This window comes from Zerene cesonia, chromosome 19, assembly GCF_012273895.1.
Source record: "Zerene cesonia ecotype Mississippi chromosome 19, Zerene_cesonia_1.1, whole genome shotgun sequence".
NCBI lineage: Eukaryota > Metazoa > Arthropoda > Insecta > Lepidoptera > Pieridae > Zerene > Zerene cesonia.
The window spans coordinates 8,744,157-8,762,685 of record NC_052120.1 but is presented as its reverse complement, the minus strand read 5'-3'; the positions used below and the strand labels follow the sequence as shown (position 1 = coordinate 8,762,685).

Below are 18,529 nucleotides of genomic sequence, written 5' to 3'. Positions count from 1 at the left end.
AAAATATTGAAGGTCAAAATTACGATTATAATAGGTATATTAGAAATGTTACTTCCCTAACATTTGTTTGTAAAAAGTGAAGAACGAAAGGGTAAACGTTGACAAACGTCAAAATAATTCAACAAAGTAAACGTCATTGACACGACTGACTTTCCTTTCGACACGGCATCTTCATAGTTTTTATTGTTTATATTTTTAATTTAATGGGAATGCAGTAATTCAGAAATCTCCAAAAATGAGAATCACAAATGTTAGACGTGGTAGGATCATCCGTATGAGTGCCGTTTGTGCAGTTTTATTAATTTTAATTTATGCTCTGCACAATTACTCTCGTGCTAACATTGCTAAAGATACGGAAGAAATACTGGGATCAAATTCACACGCTGAATATTACAAGTCCCACAAAAATGTATATCCTACATTAAAAACAGGTGAGATCAATATACAAAATATTTTATATCATATTATTAAACCATGTACAGTTATTTAGCTACCGTAGAACAAACTCCCGGTAAGAGTACGTTTTTGCTACGATCTAGCATTACTCGCTTCCTACTCATGTATGACGAAATGAAGTGCATAAAAACAACGGTTGATACATGCTGTTGTTAGATTAAAATCATTCTCGTAAAATTTTACAGTACACAAGTTATAATGTTAACAATGTGTAGCATAGAAATTTATACCTTGTATTTATCGGTCGGGTACGTTACATACGAAGTAATGTACGAACTTTATCAAATAATTGCATCTTTCAATATGTAATCATGAAGTTAGTTTAAAACTGATATGATTTTCTTATACTAGATAAAACTTTTGAATGCTTTTTGATAATAAAGAATTCAATTAACAACAAATACTGATACTGATATGCATGTGTAAAATAAAATGAAGCATAGAAATATGCTTAGACAGGTTTATGTTATCATAATTTTTATTGAATCTATGAAAAAATAACAGCATATGTATTTAAAATGGCATAAAAAAATGCTACAAGCTGCAGAATTAAATCATAATAAATTTCACACAAATTGACTCAAAACATTTTAAACAATGATTTCAAGTTCCACTTGCAGTTATTTACTGCAATAAATTAATTTTGTTTACTATGGGAGCTTTGGTGCATGCCTATGTATATAAATATATGCCTATGTATATAATATAATATTTTTCTTTGTTGTAACTTTGATTACAGTTATAAAAAAATATATGTTAAAATTTGTGAAATAACAGTATTGTAACTTCACAGAACTTGGTAATTTTGAGCCAAAAGTGAAGACGAAAGTGAAGGGGCCAGGTGAAGGTGGAGAGCCCTACCACATGGCACAGGATAGAGCAAATGATATAGCAGAGTCAGAGAGTGAATATGGCATGAACATAGCTGCCTCAGATGATATTGCTATGAACAGGTAACATTATTAACTCATTCATATAAATTTAAACTTTATATGATTAGAATAAAGTTCATTTGCAATTTGAGGGAATAATTTAATGTCAACTAATGTTTTAAATGTAAGCATACTATTCTAAAAAATTTAAAAAAAAAACATCAATCATTTGATAAGAGGATCAAGGCTCATGGGCAATGGTAATTACTTGCTTCCAGGCAACCCACACAATATATTGCCCACTTTCATATAAGCTAAATCATTCAAAGCACTCTAGAGTGAAAGAAGACACACTGTACAGTAACTGCAGGTAGTAGTTAAGGCGAATAAATTGCTTTTTTATTTGTTTAATCCATATCACTGCTCCAATTAGTGAAATGAAACCAAAAAGTTCAATAGCATGCAATATCCGGCACCCCTATAGTGTATCAAATATATATCATGATGGGTATAAATAAATAAACAAAATATTCAATTAATTGACATGCTTTATAAATGAGAATTTTTTTAATAGAAAAGATTTTATTGTGAGGCTGGATGAACTCATGTCTTTTTGCCAAACCGTAACAACGCCTAGCCTCTCGGCCACCCTTGATCTTACATAAGAGGAATCATGTTCTTTAAAATAAAATCCCAAAAAATATGCATTTCTGCAATCCTGTTTGATTATATTTTTTTCTAATATTATTACATCAATGAGACTAAAACGAAAATATTAACACTCTTTGTAATGTGAAAAGTGTAGGTCAGTCAGCAGTTGTCCAGTTTGATTTAATATTTGTGATGAATATGGTGGTTGCTTTACACAATAGCTACTGGCAACAGCCATAAAATGCTGATAAGCGTATTCATGATTAGGTATAATCCAATTACTGACTTCATTGTTCCACAATCACATTTAATATTGAAATATTTCTAAACATTTTTTTACGATATAGATACTAAATATTAAGTCAATAGTTGCATAATACATGTGGGTAGATTTAAAAAATAGGGAGTTTAACCAGGTATTTGTAATTGAATAAAATACGGCGCTGTGCTTCGTAGCATACAGTCATTTTCATGTTTAAATTTAATTTTTATATAAAAAAAAAATAAGATTATAAAAAGTAATTATTACAAATTCTAATGTAAAAATCCTACTAACTTTATAAATTCGAAAGTTTATATTGATCGATGGATTTATGGATGTTTGTTAGTATTTCACGCGTAAACATCTTAACAGCTTAACTTAAATATGAAATTTGGTGCAAAGATAGATTATAGTCTGGACAAGCACATAGACTCCTTTTGGCCCAGATACCACGCGAGTGACCGTGGGTTACTCCTAGTATTTAATATATACGACTATTGGCAAATTTTATTTTATTAAAAATGTCACTGATCAGAACTAGTATATAACATCGTATAACATATAATATGGAAATGGAAATTATGTATCAAGGCTATTTAGTTGCAATTCATTAGTTTTAAAAAACATATTGCTGTTGAATAGAAAAAAACTGGTTTTATATAACATGTAGTAGTATTATTGACTCGTCTTTTGCCTGATTTGCGCACTACATATACCAACCAATATTATAAATGCGAAAGTTTGTAAAGATGTGTGTGTGTTTGTTGCTCTTTCACGCAAAAACTACTGAACCAATTGCAATGAAATTTGGTACGTAAATAGCTGAACAACTGGAATAACATATAGGCAACTTTATCCCGATATTCCTACGGGATACGGACTTACGCGGGTGAAACCGCGGGGCGCAGCTAGTTATGTCTAAAATAGGAATCCCTGGTATTAATGTACTAACAATATATTCTAAAAAATTAATTATTACTATTTGATAAATAGACAAACCAGCTTAAGACAATATAATGGCTGGGAAGAAAAAGCAATTTTACTGGGCTTTCCTGTCGCACAAGAAATCCCAGTAAATTGCTTTCCTGGGATTTTTTAAAAGTTAGCTAGACGTTAAACGCACAATGGGTATTTTGCACCCCTAACAACATAACGACTTTCTCTTGTACACGACATTATTTGATTTCATAAATTATGGTGATTGATTACCACATCATTGTATACATCAAACATATTCCCAGAACTGTAACCGACACGCGTTTGGACGAATGCAAATACTGGCATTACCCAGAAGACCTGCCGACCACGTCGGTCATCATAGTTTTTCACAACGAAGGCTTCTCAGTCCTCATGCGGACTGTCCACTCGGTTATAAATCGATCGCCGCCCCACATTCTTCATGAGATTGTATTGGTAGGTAGATTGTTCTGAAATTTACTGTAGACTTCGTATAATTTATTCTTTCATTTTCTCTAACATAGAATTGTAATTATAAAAAATTATGAACGGCCCTACCGTACCTACACTACCTATAGATATAGGTATATATTATATTAGGATGCTTTATCTACACTATTTACACCAAGAATTTGTATTTTCGTTTGTATGTTTGTTTGTAATGGATAAACTCAAGAACCGATTTTAAAAATTCTCACTATTAGGAAGCTGCAACTTCGCTGAGTGACATAGGCTATATATGTACCACGGGCGAAGCCGAGGCGAACTGCTAGTTACTTATAATTTATTAAAGATTCTAGAACCATATTAATTATTGTTATATCTAACGTCAATACAAAAACAACTGGATCATTAAGGTTGTCTCTTGGTATCTTCATATTGTGTTTTAATGCATTTCGAGTAAAATAATAACAGATATATTTATCTAATGTATGATTTTGTAATATAGCGTGTTTACTGTTAATCCTACTTAGTGAATCCGAGCAGTTTACACTAAGAATTAACGTTCACAGGTAGATGACTTCTCCGATAAAGATAACCTCAAACAAAATCTCGATAACTACATCAAACGATGGAACGGCAAAGTCCGTCTTATAAGAAATACTCAAAGAGAGGGACTTATCAGAACAAGATCGAGGGGTGCCCAAGAAGCTACTGGTGACGTCATAGTGTTCCTGGACGCACATTGTGAGGTCAATGTAAATTGGTTGCCTCCACTCCTTGCCCCTATTTACAGGGACTATAGAATCATGACTGTACCAGTCATAGATGGTATTGATCATCGAACATTCGAGTACAGACCGGTATACCAACATGGAACAAATTACAGGGGAATATTCGAGTGGGGAATGCTTTACAAGGAAAACGAAGTGCCTGATAGAGAAGCTAATGAGCACAAACACAAATCAGAACCATACAAGAGTCCAACCCACGCTGGTGGGCTATTTGCAATAAATAGAAGATATTTCCTGGAGATTGGTGCTTACGACCCTGGCCTTTTAGTTTGGGGTGGAGAAAACTTCGAGCTCAGTTTCAAAATATGGCAATGCGGTGGTAGCATTGAATGGGTGCCGTGCTCCAGGGTTGGACACGTATATCGTGCATTCATGCCCTACTCTTTTGGTAATTTGGCGAAGAACCGTAAAGGTTCCCTCATTACCATTAACTACAAGCGTGTTATCGAGACTTGGTTTGACGAGGAACATAAGGAATATTTCTATACAAGAGAACCGATGGCCAGGTTCTTAGATATGGGCGATATAAGTGAGCAGATCGCGCTCAGGGACAAGTTGAAGTGCAAAAGCTTTGGATGGTTTATGGAAAATGTTGCGTACGACGTGTACGATAAGTTCCCCAAATTGCCCAAGAATGTACATTGGGGTATGGTAAAGAATAAAGCCACTGGTGTCTGTCTGGATACGATGGGCAAAGCAGCTCCAGCGTATATTGGTGAGTTTAAGAACTAATTATGTATTTTTTTGTCTGTTATTTATATTTACAGTAAAATTTTTGATGAGAAAATTTCCTCAATCCAGCATTGTGTTTTGATCTAAAACAAGCTAAAAATTTGACCAAGTTACTTTTTTTATACTAGTCAAAGAACCATCACGTAACTATTGCGTATGATAGAAATGTCCTCAGATATACTTCTCCCAGATGCCGTTAAATAGTAGACACTAGAAATATTTGGTTGCGTGTGACGAATTGCTTTCGTCACGCATGTGTTAATTTCAAATGGTGAGAAACTGCTTCACACTCCAAGTGTGCGTTTATTCATAATACATGAATATAATTGGAAAATAACTTCAAAGTTTTTCGAATGTTAAATAATTGTTAACTCATTCTTGTTATAATTACTTTGATAAGAAACACAATTTCCTATTTGTGATACCGTATATAAATATTAATTAGCTACTATTTTTTAAATTCAATAACGATGTACCTTGATGTCGCCTAATTGGTTTGAATAAGAATTTTAAACTAAAACATAATGCTTGATGTTCATTTTCATTAAAGAGCCGACTCTTAAGCAACCTTATTAAAAGATTGTTTAGCGTTTTGGTTGGTTATTGATCGTTATAACTTTTCACACCCATATCCTTCATATAAACGATAGAGAGAGAAACGATGAAAATTAAAAGCCGAGCCTCATAAAGACAATCAATTTGATATATTAATAAAGTTGATATTTTTAGAAATACATATGAAAAAAAAATCTACATAATTTTTTCAAGGATTTACGTACAAGGCATATTTTTTAATTTTTTATAGAGAGATCGATTCGATCAATTCGAAGTATAAAACACATATACGTAAATAGATACCAATAAAACAATAACAAAAAATGCACCATCCAGGTACATCCACATGCCACGGGGCGGGCAACAACCAATTGTTCCGGCTGAACGAGGCGGGCCAGCTCGGTGTTGGCGAGAGATGCGTGGAGGCCGACTCGGATAGCGTGAAACAGGCGATATGTAGGCTCGGTACTGTTGATGGGCCGTGGAGGTGTGTATAGTCAATCATCATCATCATCATCATCATCAGCCTATATATGTTCCCACTGTTGGGACACAGGCCTCCTATGAGGGTTCAGGCCATAATCCACCACGCTGGCCAAGTGCGGGTTGGCAGATGTCACATGTCGTCGAACTTTTGATTCTCAGACATGCCGGTTTCCTCACGATATTTTCCTTCACCGTTTTGTTGCTGTTGTTGTTGGCTGAAGGATAAGAGACAAGTTAAAATAAAATATTCCTGACTTGAAATAGCACGTGCAACGTGATTATATTCAGATTTTTTTTTTTACTTGGCAATTAAATTAGATGTACATTGTTATATTATACGACACAATATCCATACGTATTGTTTTACATTGAGAACAATATACCTACGCAATTGGCCCGGAACATGTGTGTAAACATTGTAGCTCTTTATTAATTGGGTTTAATTTGTAATAATTCTCAAGTTTAAACTATATTAACTGTTATAGCTATTTACTTGACAAACATATTTAAACATAAAACACACATAACTTAGTTTCGTGTTGAACTGTACATTATCTTATAAAAACGGTTGAATGGAGTAGGTTAACATTTTATAGCTTTAATTACCAATAAATTGTCATTTGCTAATATTTATAAATATAAAATTTTAATACTATAAAATATTGTCTCATTTGGCTCGATTCGAACCGTATGGTCAACCCGAAGTCCATGGTATCGCCACGGAAGTGACGCAGCTTCGAATCCCGCCTAATGATAGAAGTTTTTTTGAGATTTTAAATATGAAATAAATCTTTTTTTTTCCACCAGGTACGACGACGAACATAAACACATAATCCACAGACTGCACAGTCACTGTTTGACATTACAACCGCATTCGCGCACATTAGGCTTAGCACCCTGTGACCCCAATAACACTTACCAACAGTGGACAATCACGCATAAAAAACCTAACTGGTGAGACTGACACTTCGCGGAAAAAATAGTATAAATAAAGAATGTAATTAAAAATTGAGAGAGTAGTTGCAAAAAAGTAAGGCCATAGATTATACACATTGATTTTTGACATCTGTCAATGTTATTTCGTGCAGTAAAATCGTCTAGAATTCGAAATGCTACAGCAATATTATTATATTATACATTTGCGATAGCTTTAATGTTTTTAAAATGAGAATGGAAACAACTGAAGTCAACAGACCTTAGAAAAATGCATTCTATACAAAAAGTTTTTGTCTATGGTAAAATTGTTGTGACATGTATGAAATTCCCTCGATGATAAGTGCATGAAATTAATATCCCGATAAATTAAAACAAATGTAAAGCTTAAGTAATTTTGAGTTGTATTGTACTTGTTAATAAATGTGGATACCGGCAATAAATATTAAGTAATTTTACAAAAATATGCGGATTGGCATATTCTATTTATTAAATAAAAAGCCTTATTTTAATGAAATTATATGAAGTTAGTGTAAGATTAAAATTTGTAAGAGATTATATGAATTCCGAAATATTGGACCGATTATTTGTGATCATTCGTTTTCGCTATTATATAATAAGTTAATAAATTTATAGGTAGTAAAATTACAGTACACAGTGTACCTATATGCATTTTATGAGATTATTCACCTATTAGGTTCATGCTGTATAACATATTTATAACTGCATATATGAACTACACATATTATGTGGTATTCAATAAGGATTGATAAAAACATTTTGCATTTTGTTTCAATAAGACTTGAAGGTGATATTAATATAATATGTAACATCGTTTATACAAAATGGCAGTTAACCGATTATTATTGGATTGTACTTACCGATTTAAACATTCCTTAAAAAAAGATACATAGAATCTCTATTATTATAACGAGTTGAGATTATTTTAATTGCTGATATGTATATATATTTTAATGCATTGTATTTGTATGAAAATATAGTATGTAATATGTTATTTCATTTTTATTAAAAAATTAAAATAATTCGGATTAAGTAGAAAACGTTAAATAAACTCAAATTTATACTTGTAGTTGCTTTCATTATTATAATTTTAAACTATCATTATAACGCTGGAACCCGCTTATTATTCCGAATATAAACTATCTCTGTAACAAATTTTATACAAATCGGATCAGCTGTTTCTGAATGGAAGGACTTAAAAACAGAATTGTACTTTTTTTACAAACTTTCGCCTTAATATTAATATTAATAGGATCAAGGAATTGAATGCTTATACATTGTAATATATCATTACATAGTTGCACATTTTATCAAGTCGTAGCTTTCTTGATCTCTTCAACACATAATAATATTTTATACAAGGCGCTTTGGGAAATAGAAAAAATGGTAATAGAAAAATTATTATTTAATTTAAGTACTAGCTTTTTATTTGCCAGCAAATTTGAAAAATGATAATTTCATTTATGATATCCTATTTCTGTATGACGTTATACTATACAAAAAAAATAACGAAAACCCATTACAGTAAAAGCAATAAGATACCTAAGTTGAAATTAATCTTAATTTCATTACATCTCTAAAAGTTGTCTTATCTCTAAGAAGCGGTCACTTCCAGGTAAGCGTGTTTAAACTAAAAGGTTGAAAGACTCATAATATGAGAAAAATAATATATGTGTGTAGAAATTGTTATACTAGAAAGAGTTCAAAAATATACTTACATTTGTTTCTTACTTTATTACCCCAATGCACTGTAGTCTTTTTCAAGTCTCAACATTATTATTTTTATACTATTTATATACAATTTTATTGTTTGCGTATCTTTGCTGAAATGTGCTCAAAAACTAGGTATGAAAACTTGTCTTAGTGTTTGTATGGCTTATGATACTTTTCTTTAATGAAATAAAATACTTTTTCTGTATTGCTACTGTGATTTTTCAACACGTATATGTATTTTATTGTAGAAAATAAATTGATATTTGTTGTTAGTCACGCAGTTTTATTTCTGATTCTCTGTTGTTACAAATAAAAGCATCAGTGCTGCCACTCCTCTTCGGCCTATTGGCGTAAAATGAAAAGCACGTAATACGTTATCTTTTTTACTATATTACAATAAGCATACAGCATATAAGAATAACGTTTATCTATCATTGATGAAATAGCTAGCCAGAAGGATCAGTTTGAGTAATTACCGTGCTGCCGTTTACTTTGTCCTCATGACGGTAACGTGATTTTTAATCAGTTTTATCCGCTATATTTTCGCTAGGAGAGACAGAGAAATCACATTCAGCGAGTTTGCATCTAAATCTAAATTGTGACGACAAAAGTTACGAGCATTAGTACTAGGTATACTTTGTATTTTGCTAGCTGTTGTCCTAGTACACTTTTTTAAATAATATATAGCGAAAAATAAATAATATCGTATTAAATGGGCCATCTTTTTATCTTATTCGAAATCAAACTTATTTGCATAAATAATTGAAATAGATTACCTTTTGTCCTAATACCAAATTAAAAGTTGAATAACATTCATTCAACACTAACAACGTTATTTCTTTGTGCTAGAAACAGAAAGGAGTCAAGGTAAGAATGCAAAATAAAAATTGATTAGGTATATTACAAAATTCTTTTAATTTATAAATGTTATCCATTGATTGTAATAAAGCTAACATAAGATATTAAGTGAGCTGATACAATGAATTTCCTACAACTAAAATTTTCAACTATTCTACCAATGTTAGAAGCTTGTTAGACATAGCACCTCAAAATTAAGATTGGATTGAAGGTACATAAGGCAATTATTCTCAATTAATTTAAATTCTTAACAATCTGTTATTACATGCATGAGGTATTTATAATATTTTTATGGTTTTCTTCATAAATATCATGATAAGCATCAAAGTTTTAAAGTTATTTTTTTTATACTATGATGGTAGTTTTGACCACCATTCAGACCAATCACAAATACGATGTGCGGGGTCCAAAACTTGCCAATTTGGAGAAGGTATATCTGGAGCCAGCCAGTTAAAATCATCCAGACTATCCCAGTTGTTACTATTTCTATCTAATGAGGACATATTGAAATGTTTTTCTAAATCATCGTAATATAAGTTATAGGGTGCAGTTCTAATTTCTGTGCAATCTTCAACAATTCCCTTACTTGTCACATGCAAGTATATATCACATTGATTAGAAGTGTGCATTCGGAGTTGCTGGCAAGCAGCGACAACTTTGCAATTGGTGCACTTTTCGATAAAAACTGATGATGTCACTGGCCCCGAGAGAATTATACAGTTGTCCAAATTTGTCATGTGTAAGGTACCCATTACACCTTTCAATCCTACAGTACAATTTTTCAAATTACGCAGTGCAACATCCCTTTGATATAATTCATCGTTTTCCAAGGACAAAATATTATTTTCCTTTGAATCAAAGCCGAACAACTTGTCATCCCATTTATTGCTATCTGTTTTGCCGGCCGCATCATTTTCATCAACCGAATCTTGTTTCTGGCTGTGGGACTTTGGTAGCTTTTTTCTTGTAAAACCAAATTTCTTGCGGGGCACGTACCTGTCTTCCAATTCGTAACATTTGGTCTGCAAGTTTTGAACTATACCGAGATATTTACGTAAGTTGAATTCCTTTAGAAAAAAGGAAGAGGTTACAACAAATTTTTGTAGTTCATTCACCTCTCGCTTAATGTTATCAAAATGTGCTGGAAGAACATTGCACTCCAAGGTGGGTACTTGTGACAACAGCTGTTCAATTATATCCGCCCTTATTTTGAAAGCTCCTGAAAAATATTCCTCATTCTCATTTGTTGCATCGACTTCCTCTCTTGCCTTGTGTGCCTTTTGTAGTTTCTCAATCCTTTGTGCTTCACGTCTACTAAGCCTCTCTAAAACTGCTGTTTTGTCACTCATTTTCCTTTCTTTAGCAATTCATCTACTTTTTTGGATATTTCTGAATTTTGATTGGTTGCTTCTTTTAATACAGCAAGTGTGTCACGACTAGTTCGTCTAGCAGTAGTAAATTTTGATTCGTCATCAATCTGAAAATATTGTAAAATAGATTAATTACAATAATACATAAAACTATAAGAGTACAATTTATAACATATTAGGTTTTAATTTATATTGTAATCAAGTGACAATTGCATACAATGAAAGTATGAATTCTAATATATTATGTCGATTTACTGTATACTATTGATCAAACATGATGATATTTTTATAGCATGAAAGATGAGTCAAAATTTTAGTTGACCACTGATTGTCTTTACCAGGGCTGACCATGTTACAATTTATGTAACAAGTCCTCAGAGAAGTAAATTTTAAATTAAGAAAACATGATAGTATTAGCACACATTAATCACATTTCAATTACAAAAATATTTTATATTCAAATTATCCACATTAAAAGCTGCCTATGCATCCAATCAATCAATATTAAACAACATTGCACATACTTTAATTTGTTACTTTAAAAACACACAAACATTTAGTTAAAAAACATCAACAAATCAGTGACCAAACACTATAAATGATATTCAAAAGTAATGACCTGCTTAAGTAATTCATCATCAGGTTTGAAAAATGTGAAGAGGCCAAAACTGACTGTACCAATGGAGATAATCCAGAACGCAGACCTAGCAGCTACACTCATCTCACCAGTTATATCTCCCCGGATGTTTCCCAAATTTTTTTGTCTTGTTCTCGAGTTCTTAATCCTCCAAAATTTTCACCCAACGAATAGTATCCGTCTAATAACCAGTTGTAATTTTTGTGCATATATAAACGGAAATCTGTAAATTGCGTAAAATTTCTAAATTGGTTCACAAATTTGATTAAAAAATTCTTTGAATATTGACAAAAGTGTAACCCTACAGACAGATGTCATACATTTATGCTTCTATTTGACAAAAAGACAAAAGAAATCTTTCCACTAAAAAATATTGACAATCTCTTTGAAAAAATGATTGAATCCAATAAAAACTTACCTCTGTCTGTATTTAATTTGTACCAAACACCATAAGCAACTGTGATGCCGGCGGCCTCAGCAATGACTACCGCTGTCACAGCTCTGCCCAATATGCGTTTATATTTTGGTTTGGGCTTATTTTCAAGCATAATAACACACCTAAGCGATGAATTTTCCTTACCTTTTCTTTTAATTTAAATCTTGTTTCAAGAAGTGAGAACCAAGATTATTACCGACTACAAAATGTCGCATGATTATGGTGATGACGTAAGAAAACTGCACAGACAATAAATGTTCTTATGTTCCAACTCAGTACAACCCATACACAGATACAATCACTAGGTAGGTATTTAAAAGTATATATTATGTAGGTGGGTAGGTATTTAAAAACGCCTTATTTTCTTTATTACTCGGAAATAAGTAAAATTAAAAAAAGGAAGGTTCGATAGCTACTATACGGTTCTACGGAAGAAGCTTCTACGGAAGGTTCAATTGTACCTAATCTTTTATGAATAATTTAACCTGAAAGATGTGTAAAAAAGGTAGTCGGTTTAAATATTGTTTCAGTAGTAATTATTCATATTATTAATTTCGTGTATCGGTGTTGACAACTGCCACAGATTAAGTTAAAACCAATTTCAATAGGTTCAAGTCGGCGTATTTCTTTAAATAAAACGAGTACCTAGGTGATTTAGAATAGATTTTTATCATCCTTGGGTGTATAATATTGGGTCTGTTTTATATTATCCTTATTTAAATCTAGTGATATTGTTGTACATTTCGATGAATACTAAGCATTTTCATCCTCATCTTCATCACATGTATCTTCACATTCTTGTATCTCACTGTCGTCGTAATTTTCTAAACAATACGGCGAAACTTCTTTATCAGCGAATGAAGCGCTCTAGAATAATAAAAGAAAAATATCAAAAAATTTTTTGGAGTAAAATATTTATGATACAGTAGAACAGAGATCCTTGCCCATATACTCACGTTTTCACTATATTTTCCTACGGGAACATCATCAACAATATGATACCGGAAGCGACTTTGGAAACCTTGCAATTTGTCGCCCACACACTCCCCTTCACAAGGCAACCAGTCCTCCCACTCCGTAATGGGACAATCTGATGAAGAATCCGGATCTATAGGAAGTATCGGTTCCCTGTAAAGGAGTTTATTTTAAAATATATGCCACGACGTTACTTTTACGGCAGATGTAGGGGTGAATATGTATAAAATATAGTCATAAAAATATTCTTACTTTGTTTCGTCATTGGTACCTTCAACACCGGAAATAAAATATCACATGTGATAGATTATATGCCTATGAAAATGTTTGTTTTCTTCAGGTAAAAATTTAAATGTTTTTGTTTGAGTTTAACATAAGTAAGTACCAAATGAACAACAGGACTCACAAACACTTATAAAAAGTCATCAAACAATCGCTGTTAGTCGTTGTAGATAACATTTTATTATTTAATGATTCTCTTTTGTACATGTACAAAATAAAGAAAACAAAATCTCCTCTGTGGTGGTTCGCCTCATGGTAAGTGATCTCTACCGCCCATAAACATTCGCAAAGGTAGTGCCTTTGCGAATGCGCTGCCTGCTTTTATGGTGTAAGGTAAAAGGAAAGGATTGACGACTGGCAATAAGAAATGGACTGGAGCGGGTGAAGAAAAGGAAACGGGCCTCCGGCTCCCCCACTGACCGTACGAAACATAGTGGCATGCCACTATTTCACGCCGGTTTTCTGTGGGAGTGTGTGTGGGGGTGATCCGTGAGGGATACCTCCCTGGTGCGAAGTCCTCATTGTACCTTGTATGTCAAGGGAGCTTAAATATTATTTCGGCTTAATTATTATTATTTATTATTTAAATTATACTTACTCCGGTACAGGTGATGTCTGAGGAATATTACTGTTTTCACTAAAATCTTTTTCTAATACTGAAACACACGTTTTTGTAATTAGTGGTTAAAATATAGTGAGCCAACAACTTTACGTTTGAAACATTATTGAATTTTCGTTAAATTGAAATAAATTAATGGATTAATATAAAAGAGCTCAATAATACTGAGAATTTTCCATTCATTGGAATAATACTAATTTGTAAGCTTCGGTGTAGGTAATATGAACATTTAACAACATTGTTTATTGTACGTCAATATTTAAGTACGTCAAAAAATTATGTTTTTCGTTGAAGCTGCAAAAGCGAAAGCTTGACTCATAATAAGAAATATTAATCCATTCGTCCTAAATAAATCTGTCTGTTATTATGCACCTCTTGTGTCTGGAGTTGGAGAAGTTTCCGTTTGGCATGCTGATGTCAAGTAAGTTCTTATCAGCTCAAATCTCAGCTTTGCAAATGGCTTCATTTGTTCCTTGGGTACTTCCTTATTAATCGGCGCAGAGGCAACCTGTTGCGGTGGCATAGTGTCGTCGTTTGATGCCTACAAAATGTATACAGTTAAGATCTGCTATGATCTCTATTACTCCCTAATAAGACGTTATTTAGCCCGGTAATTATAACTAAACTACTTTTGAGATTTTTTTAAAGAACATAAAAAGTAAGTATTACGAGGCAGGATTGGAACCCACGTCATTTCATAATCGCGTGATAAAAAAAAATATTCTTGAAAAAAACTCTTTAATAAACCGTTTGAATGCTATGATACTAAATATTTAATTCAACCTTCTTTTTTAAACTTTTACCTAGCGTAAAATGTGTAACCGTACACTCTATTGAAAGCTAGGTTTTGATTATTTAAAATTTTAACGTACCTCAAACGTTGCACCGCTGTCCGTACCGGCATCCAACGGATAAATATTCAAGGTCAAATTTGGTGCCCAAGTACCACTTGACGCATCACACATCTCCATATTAGAGACTCCAAGGAACCAATCAGGTGACGGCAGTATAGCTGTCACTAGCGACACGAGGTGATATTCTTTAGATACCCTGAATGTTGTTGTTGTTGCCATATTGGGCTTTGGTTGCCCAGACGCCTTTATAAGCGAGCGAACTGATGACCCTAACTAAAAATGTATTATTTATATTTAGTTTCATCAAAAGTTGTTACATAAGCAATTTTCTCTATATACAAATCCTTTAGTCTTACAAATTATATTCACAACAATTAAAGATTAACACTACACTCAGAAAAAATAAAAAGTACAAAGTTATTGATATTCAAACAACATTGTAACAATAGCAGCCTACATTATGTTGTCAAAGCAATATTTATATGACTAGCATATAATAAAATTACACTAACGAATGAAAAATATGAACCTAAATCATAGAGTACGTTTGTAGTCTCTCCGTGACCACGCTCGCTGTAAAGTGTTCGAAACGTCGGGTTAATAATATCATGAATAAATCGCATTTAAAATCCGTTAAAAAGTTTTTAATTTCTATACGTTTGTAGAGTTTGGATCTCAGTAAAATGTCTGTTGTTTTTTAAGTAAAGAGAAAAGCCAGTAAATCAATTACGAATCTCCACTATCAACATATTATTTGAATCAGTAAAATCACGGACGGAACTCGTCATACCTGAGCTAGTATCTCCATCTCCAATTTAGTCGTATTGCCTTGTTCAGCTAACATCTTCAGCCCTAAGCTTGCTACGGAGTTGGAATTAAATATATTATAATTCTTATTGTGGGTCGCACCGACCACGTCACTGAAGCGAGCCATCTCTCTTGTCTTTGGAAACATCTGCGGGTGTGTGTTGTAGGACCAAATACCATCAAATGTGAGCTAAGGATGAAAAGTAGTAGAAAGATTGCCATGAATATTTGCAACGTATATGTTGCATGTTACAGTGATTATTTTTTTGTTTATAGCCGTATTTGTCTTTGTTATTTCTGCTTGCTTTATTGAGAAAACATGATTTAATTAAGTTGCAGATACACACTATGTGTTATACCCAATACACATAAATTTGATGCTATTTCTAGCAATACTTAAGTACTTTGAAGAGGTATACTACAAAATAAAAAAGTAATCGATCATTAAGTGTACTTTATTTGGATTTGTAAGCGTCTATCTTTCAACTGCGTAAACTTTTTTGATGATTCTATTTATATTTGAAAGCTTCCTACACAGTCTTCTGAGTGGTTCATTTAAATTTGGTCATTTTTGCGATTTGAAGGTGGTTTAGTTTTTAGAAAAAAAAAATACTTATTTGTACTTTATACTACTACTCTTAGTATGTTGAAGATCGACTTACCAAATATTTAGCATCTTCACAAGTGTGACAGTCATCGTTTTCTGGCGGTTGCATGTCCTCTACATTACGACGATCCTCACAGACACGCTTGGATAGTGGTCCTTCGAAATTGTACCACACATCTGGTTTTACCGCCAAAACTGCATATATCGTAACGCATTTATTGTCTTTGGGGGGTGCTAGCCATAATACCTATAACCAAAATATCAAATATTAATTAAAATTTAATTGCTTGCACTATGATGGACACATTTGCTTTGAGAAAAATGTTTAGCGAAATGGAACTGTACATTGCTCATTGTATTTAAAATACTGACACAATTGTGTCATGGAAAAACTTTTAAGATATTAATTACCTCAACGAATTTTTTAGGAGTGATATCCGATTGTATTACTGAATTCTTGCAATTAGGACTCGGTATTGAAGGAAAATCGGGAGAGACTTTAATGGAACCTGCATCTAGTAGTATTGGTTTTCTAGGATTTTTATCGTTATATTTGGTATCTTCACGAGCTGCTATTGTAAAAGCAATAAATGTTGAACCCTCACCCGTTGCGGAAAGACGAACTGAAATGTTATAAACGGAATCAATTGTCTGAGAATTTGAAATAACGAATTTTTTGTGTATTATAAGTACAACGTAGATGGTTACAGGTGTTATTCTAAACCTTTGTTAATTACACAATAACATCAATTTCACAAATAATGAATACAAAATATATTACAAAACAGAAGACTGTTTAAAAGATGTTTTTATTATCATCTTTAATGATTTTACTATACATATGTATACATAAGAATGTATATATTTCCTATCCCACAAAACAAGATCATTAAAGATGATAATAAAAACAACTTTTGAACCAGATTGAATATGTATATAGCAAAATTTTAATAGTTGTTGCCATGCTCCACGGTACTTATGAGTAGCATAGTATTATGTTATCTGTGTTATGTTTAAGTATAGTATTTTTGTTTTAATAAACATTCTAATGGCTACTGACTAGGATTATGTTATCTGTGCTAATGGTAATGATTGAGCGAATAATTTTCACACTTACCTCGATACTGTCGTAAGGGTATATAGCGCATGTTATTTCCAATTCCGACTATTTCAATTTGGAATCTGTTGTCCGGTGGCAAGGGCTCCGTCTTAGTACCCAATGGACGTCGATCACAAACGTTTTCGTTACATTGACATAATTCGAAAATTAAAACCAAGCATGCGATTTTCCAACCTAAGCAATATTAATTTGGTCAATAATACAACTGAATAGATATATTAGATAATTGGAGGTCAATTTGAAGCTGATTCAATATGATTTTCTTTGTATAATAATAATGTAATTTAAGATATGCGATAATAAGCAAAACAAATTTGTTTTGAGTTATTTTTTTGGTATACTTATGAAAAATATATGGAAATTATAAAGCAACTAAAGATAATTGAAAGTAAAAAAGGCAGTAACAGATTGTTAAATTTAAAATGATTCACTTGAATAATGCAATTAATTATGTGAGTAATTTAAAAAGAGGGAAAAGCTATTTAGATAGAAATATTTAACTTTTTCATTGAGCAGTAAAAACTTTATATTCCAATAAGTAGTATAATTAAAAGAAAGTAATTACACAGGAATTTTCTATAGTTAATGAAATCGCCCCAAGTTAAACGTTATTTACATATCTGGAAAGTTCTAGAAAGTGCAGCTAACCGGTACCTATGATATTTTTAGAATGTGTAGCTATTAGTTTCTGATAAAACTTAACAATCCGAAATCATATACTGAAGCTTTACCTTCGTACATTATGTGGTATTTCATAATTGTTATTGAAAGTTTCAATTAGTTTATTTTCACTCAATATTATGTGGTGCAATTCATAACTAAATAACTACACAGGAGGACAAAAAATGAAAACGGGGGGTCAAAATGAAAACCTTACCCAAATATTTCAACATTGTCAACAAATAAGCTACAGACCACATTGCATGTTACTCAACTACTGAGTTTGGCTTAAATTGTTTTAATCGGTGTGACACATTAATAGAATCATCTTACGCGTCTAGCGTAATTGAAAAACGTAGTTGAGAGATTTTGAACATTACTCGTTATTAGCAATATTATACGACATCTACAGTGAATACAATTTGTTTTCC

General features: G+C 32.4%; 3 protein-coding genes across 6 annotated transcripts; 1 reads left to right on the top strand and 2 right to left on the bottom strand.

Annotated features, from left to right (window-relative positions):
• Positions 1-126: 126 nt before the first annotated feature.
• On the top strand, positions 127-9,145 carry LOC119834553 (N-acetylgalactosaminyltransferase 7). The gene is made up of 6 exons (XM_038358945.1): positions 127-431; positions 1,250-1,409; positions 3,483-3,654; positions 4,212-5,148; positions 6,057-6,207; positions 7,014-9,145. The coding sequence occupies exons 1-6, from the start codon at positions 236-238 to the stop codon at positions 7,162-7,164; spliced, it is 1,767 nt and encodes a 588-aa protein (XP_038214873.1). The 5' UTR covers positions 127-235; the 3' UTR covers positions 7,165-9,145.
• A 624-nt stretch (positions 9,146-9,769) lies between these two features.
• LOC119834555 (tubulin-specific chaperone C) lies at positions 9,770-12,432 on the bottom strand. Of its 4 annotated transcripts, XM_038358951.1 has the most exons (4): positions 12,157-12,432; positions 11,721-11,961; positions 11,107-11,208; positions 9,770-11,053 (listed from the first exon to the last, which is right to left on the bottom strand). In XM_038358951.1, exons 2-4 carry the CDS (start codon positions 11,820-11,822, stop codon positions 10,082-10,084), a joined length of 1,176 nt encoding a protein of 391 aa, XP_038214879.1. In that variant the 5' UTR covers positions 11,823-11,961; positions 12,157-12,432; the 3' UTR covers positions 9,770-10,081. The 4 variants fall into 4 exon arrangements, with proteins under 4 accessions (XP_038214879.1, XP_038214876.1, XP_038214877.1 ...); XM_038358948.1 differs by having other exon boundaries at positions 9,770-11,208; positions 12,319-12,431; XM_038358949.1 differs by having other exon boundaries at positions 9,770-11,208; positions 11,780-11,961; positions 12,157-12,430.
• A 400-nt stretch (positions 12,433-12,832) lies between these two features.
• LOC119834554 (spondin-1-like) lies at positions 12,833-18,373 on the bottom strand. The gene is made up of 10 exons (XM_038358947.1): positions 18,316-18,373; positions 17,436-17,612; positions 16,730-16,941; positions 16,374-16,565; positions 15,695-15,901; positions 14,923-15,177; positions 14,423-14,591; positions 14,030-14,087; positions 13,131-13,302; positions 12,833-13,041 (listed from the first exon to the last, which is right to left on the bottom strand). Exons 1-10 carry the CDS (start codon positions 18,356-18,358, stop codon positions 12,928-12,930), a joined length of 1,599 nt encoding a protein of 532 aa, XP_038214875.1. The 5' UTR covers positions 18,359-18,373; the 3' UTR covers positions 12,833-12,927.
• Between the last annotated feature and the right edge of the window lie 156 nt (positions 18,374-18,529).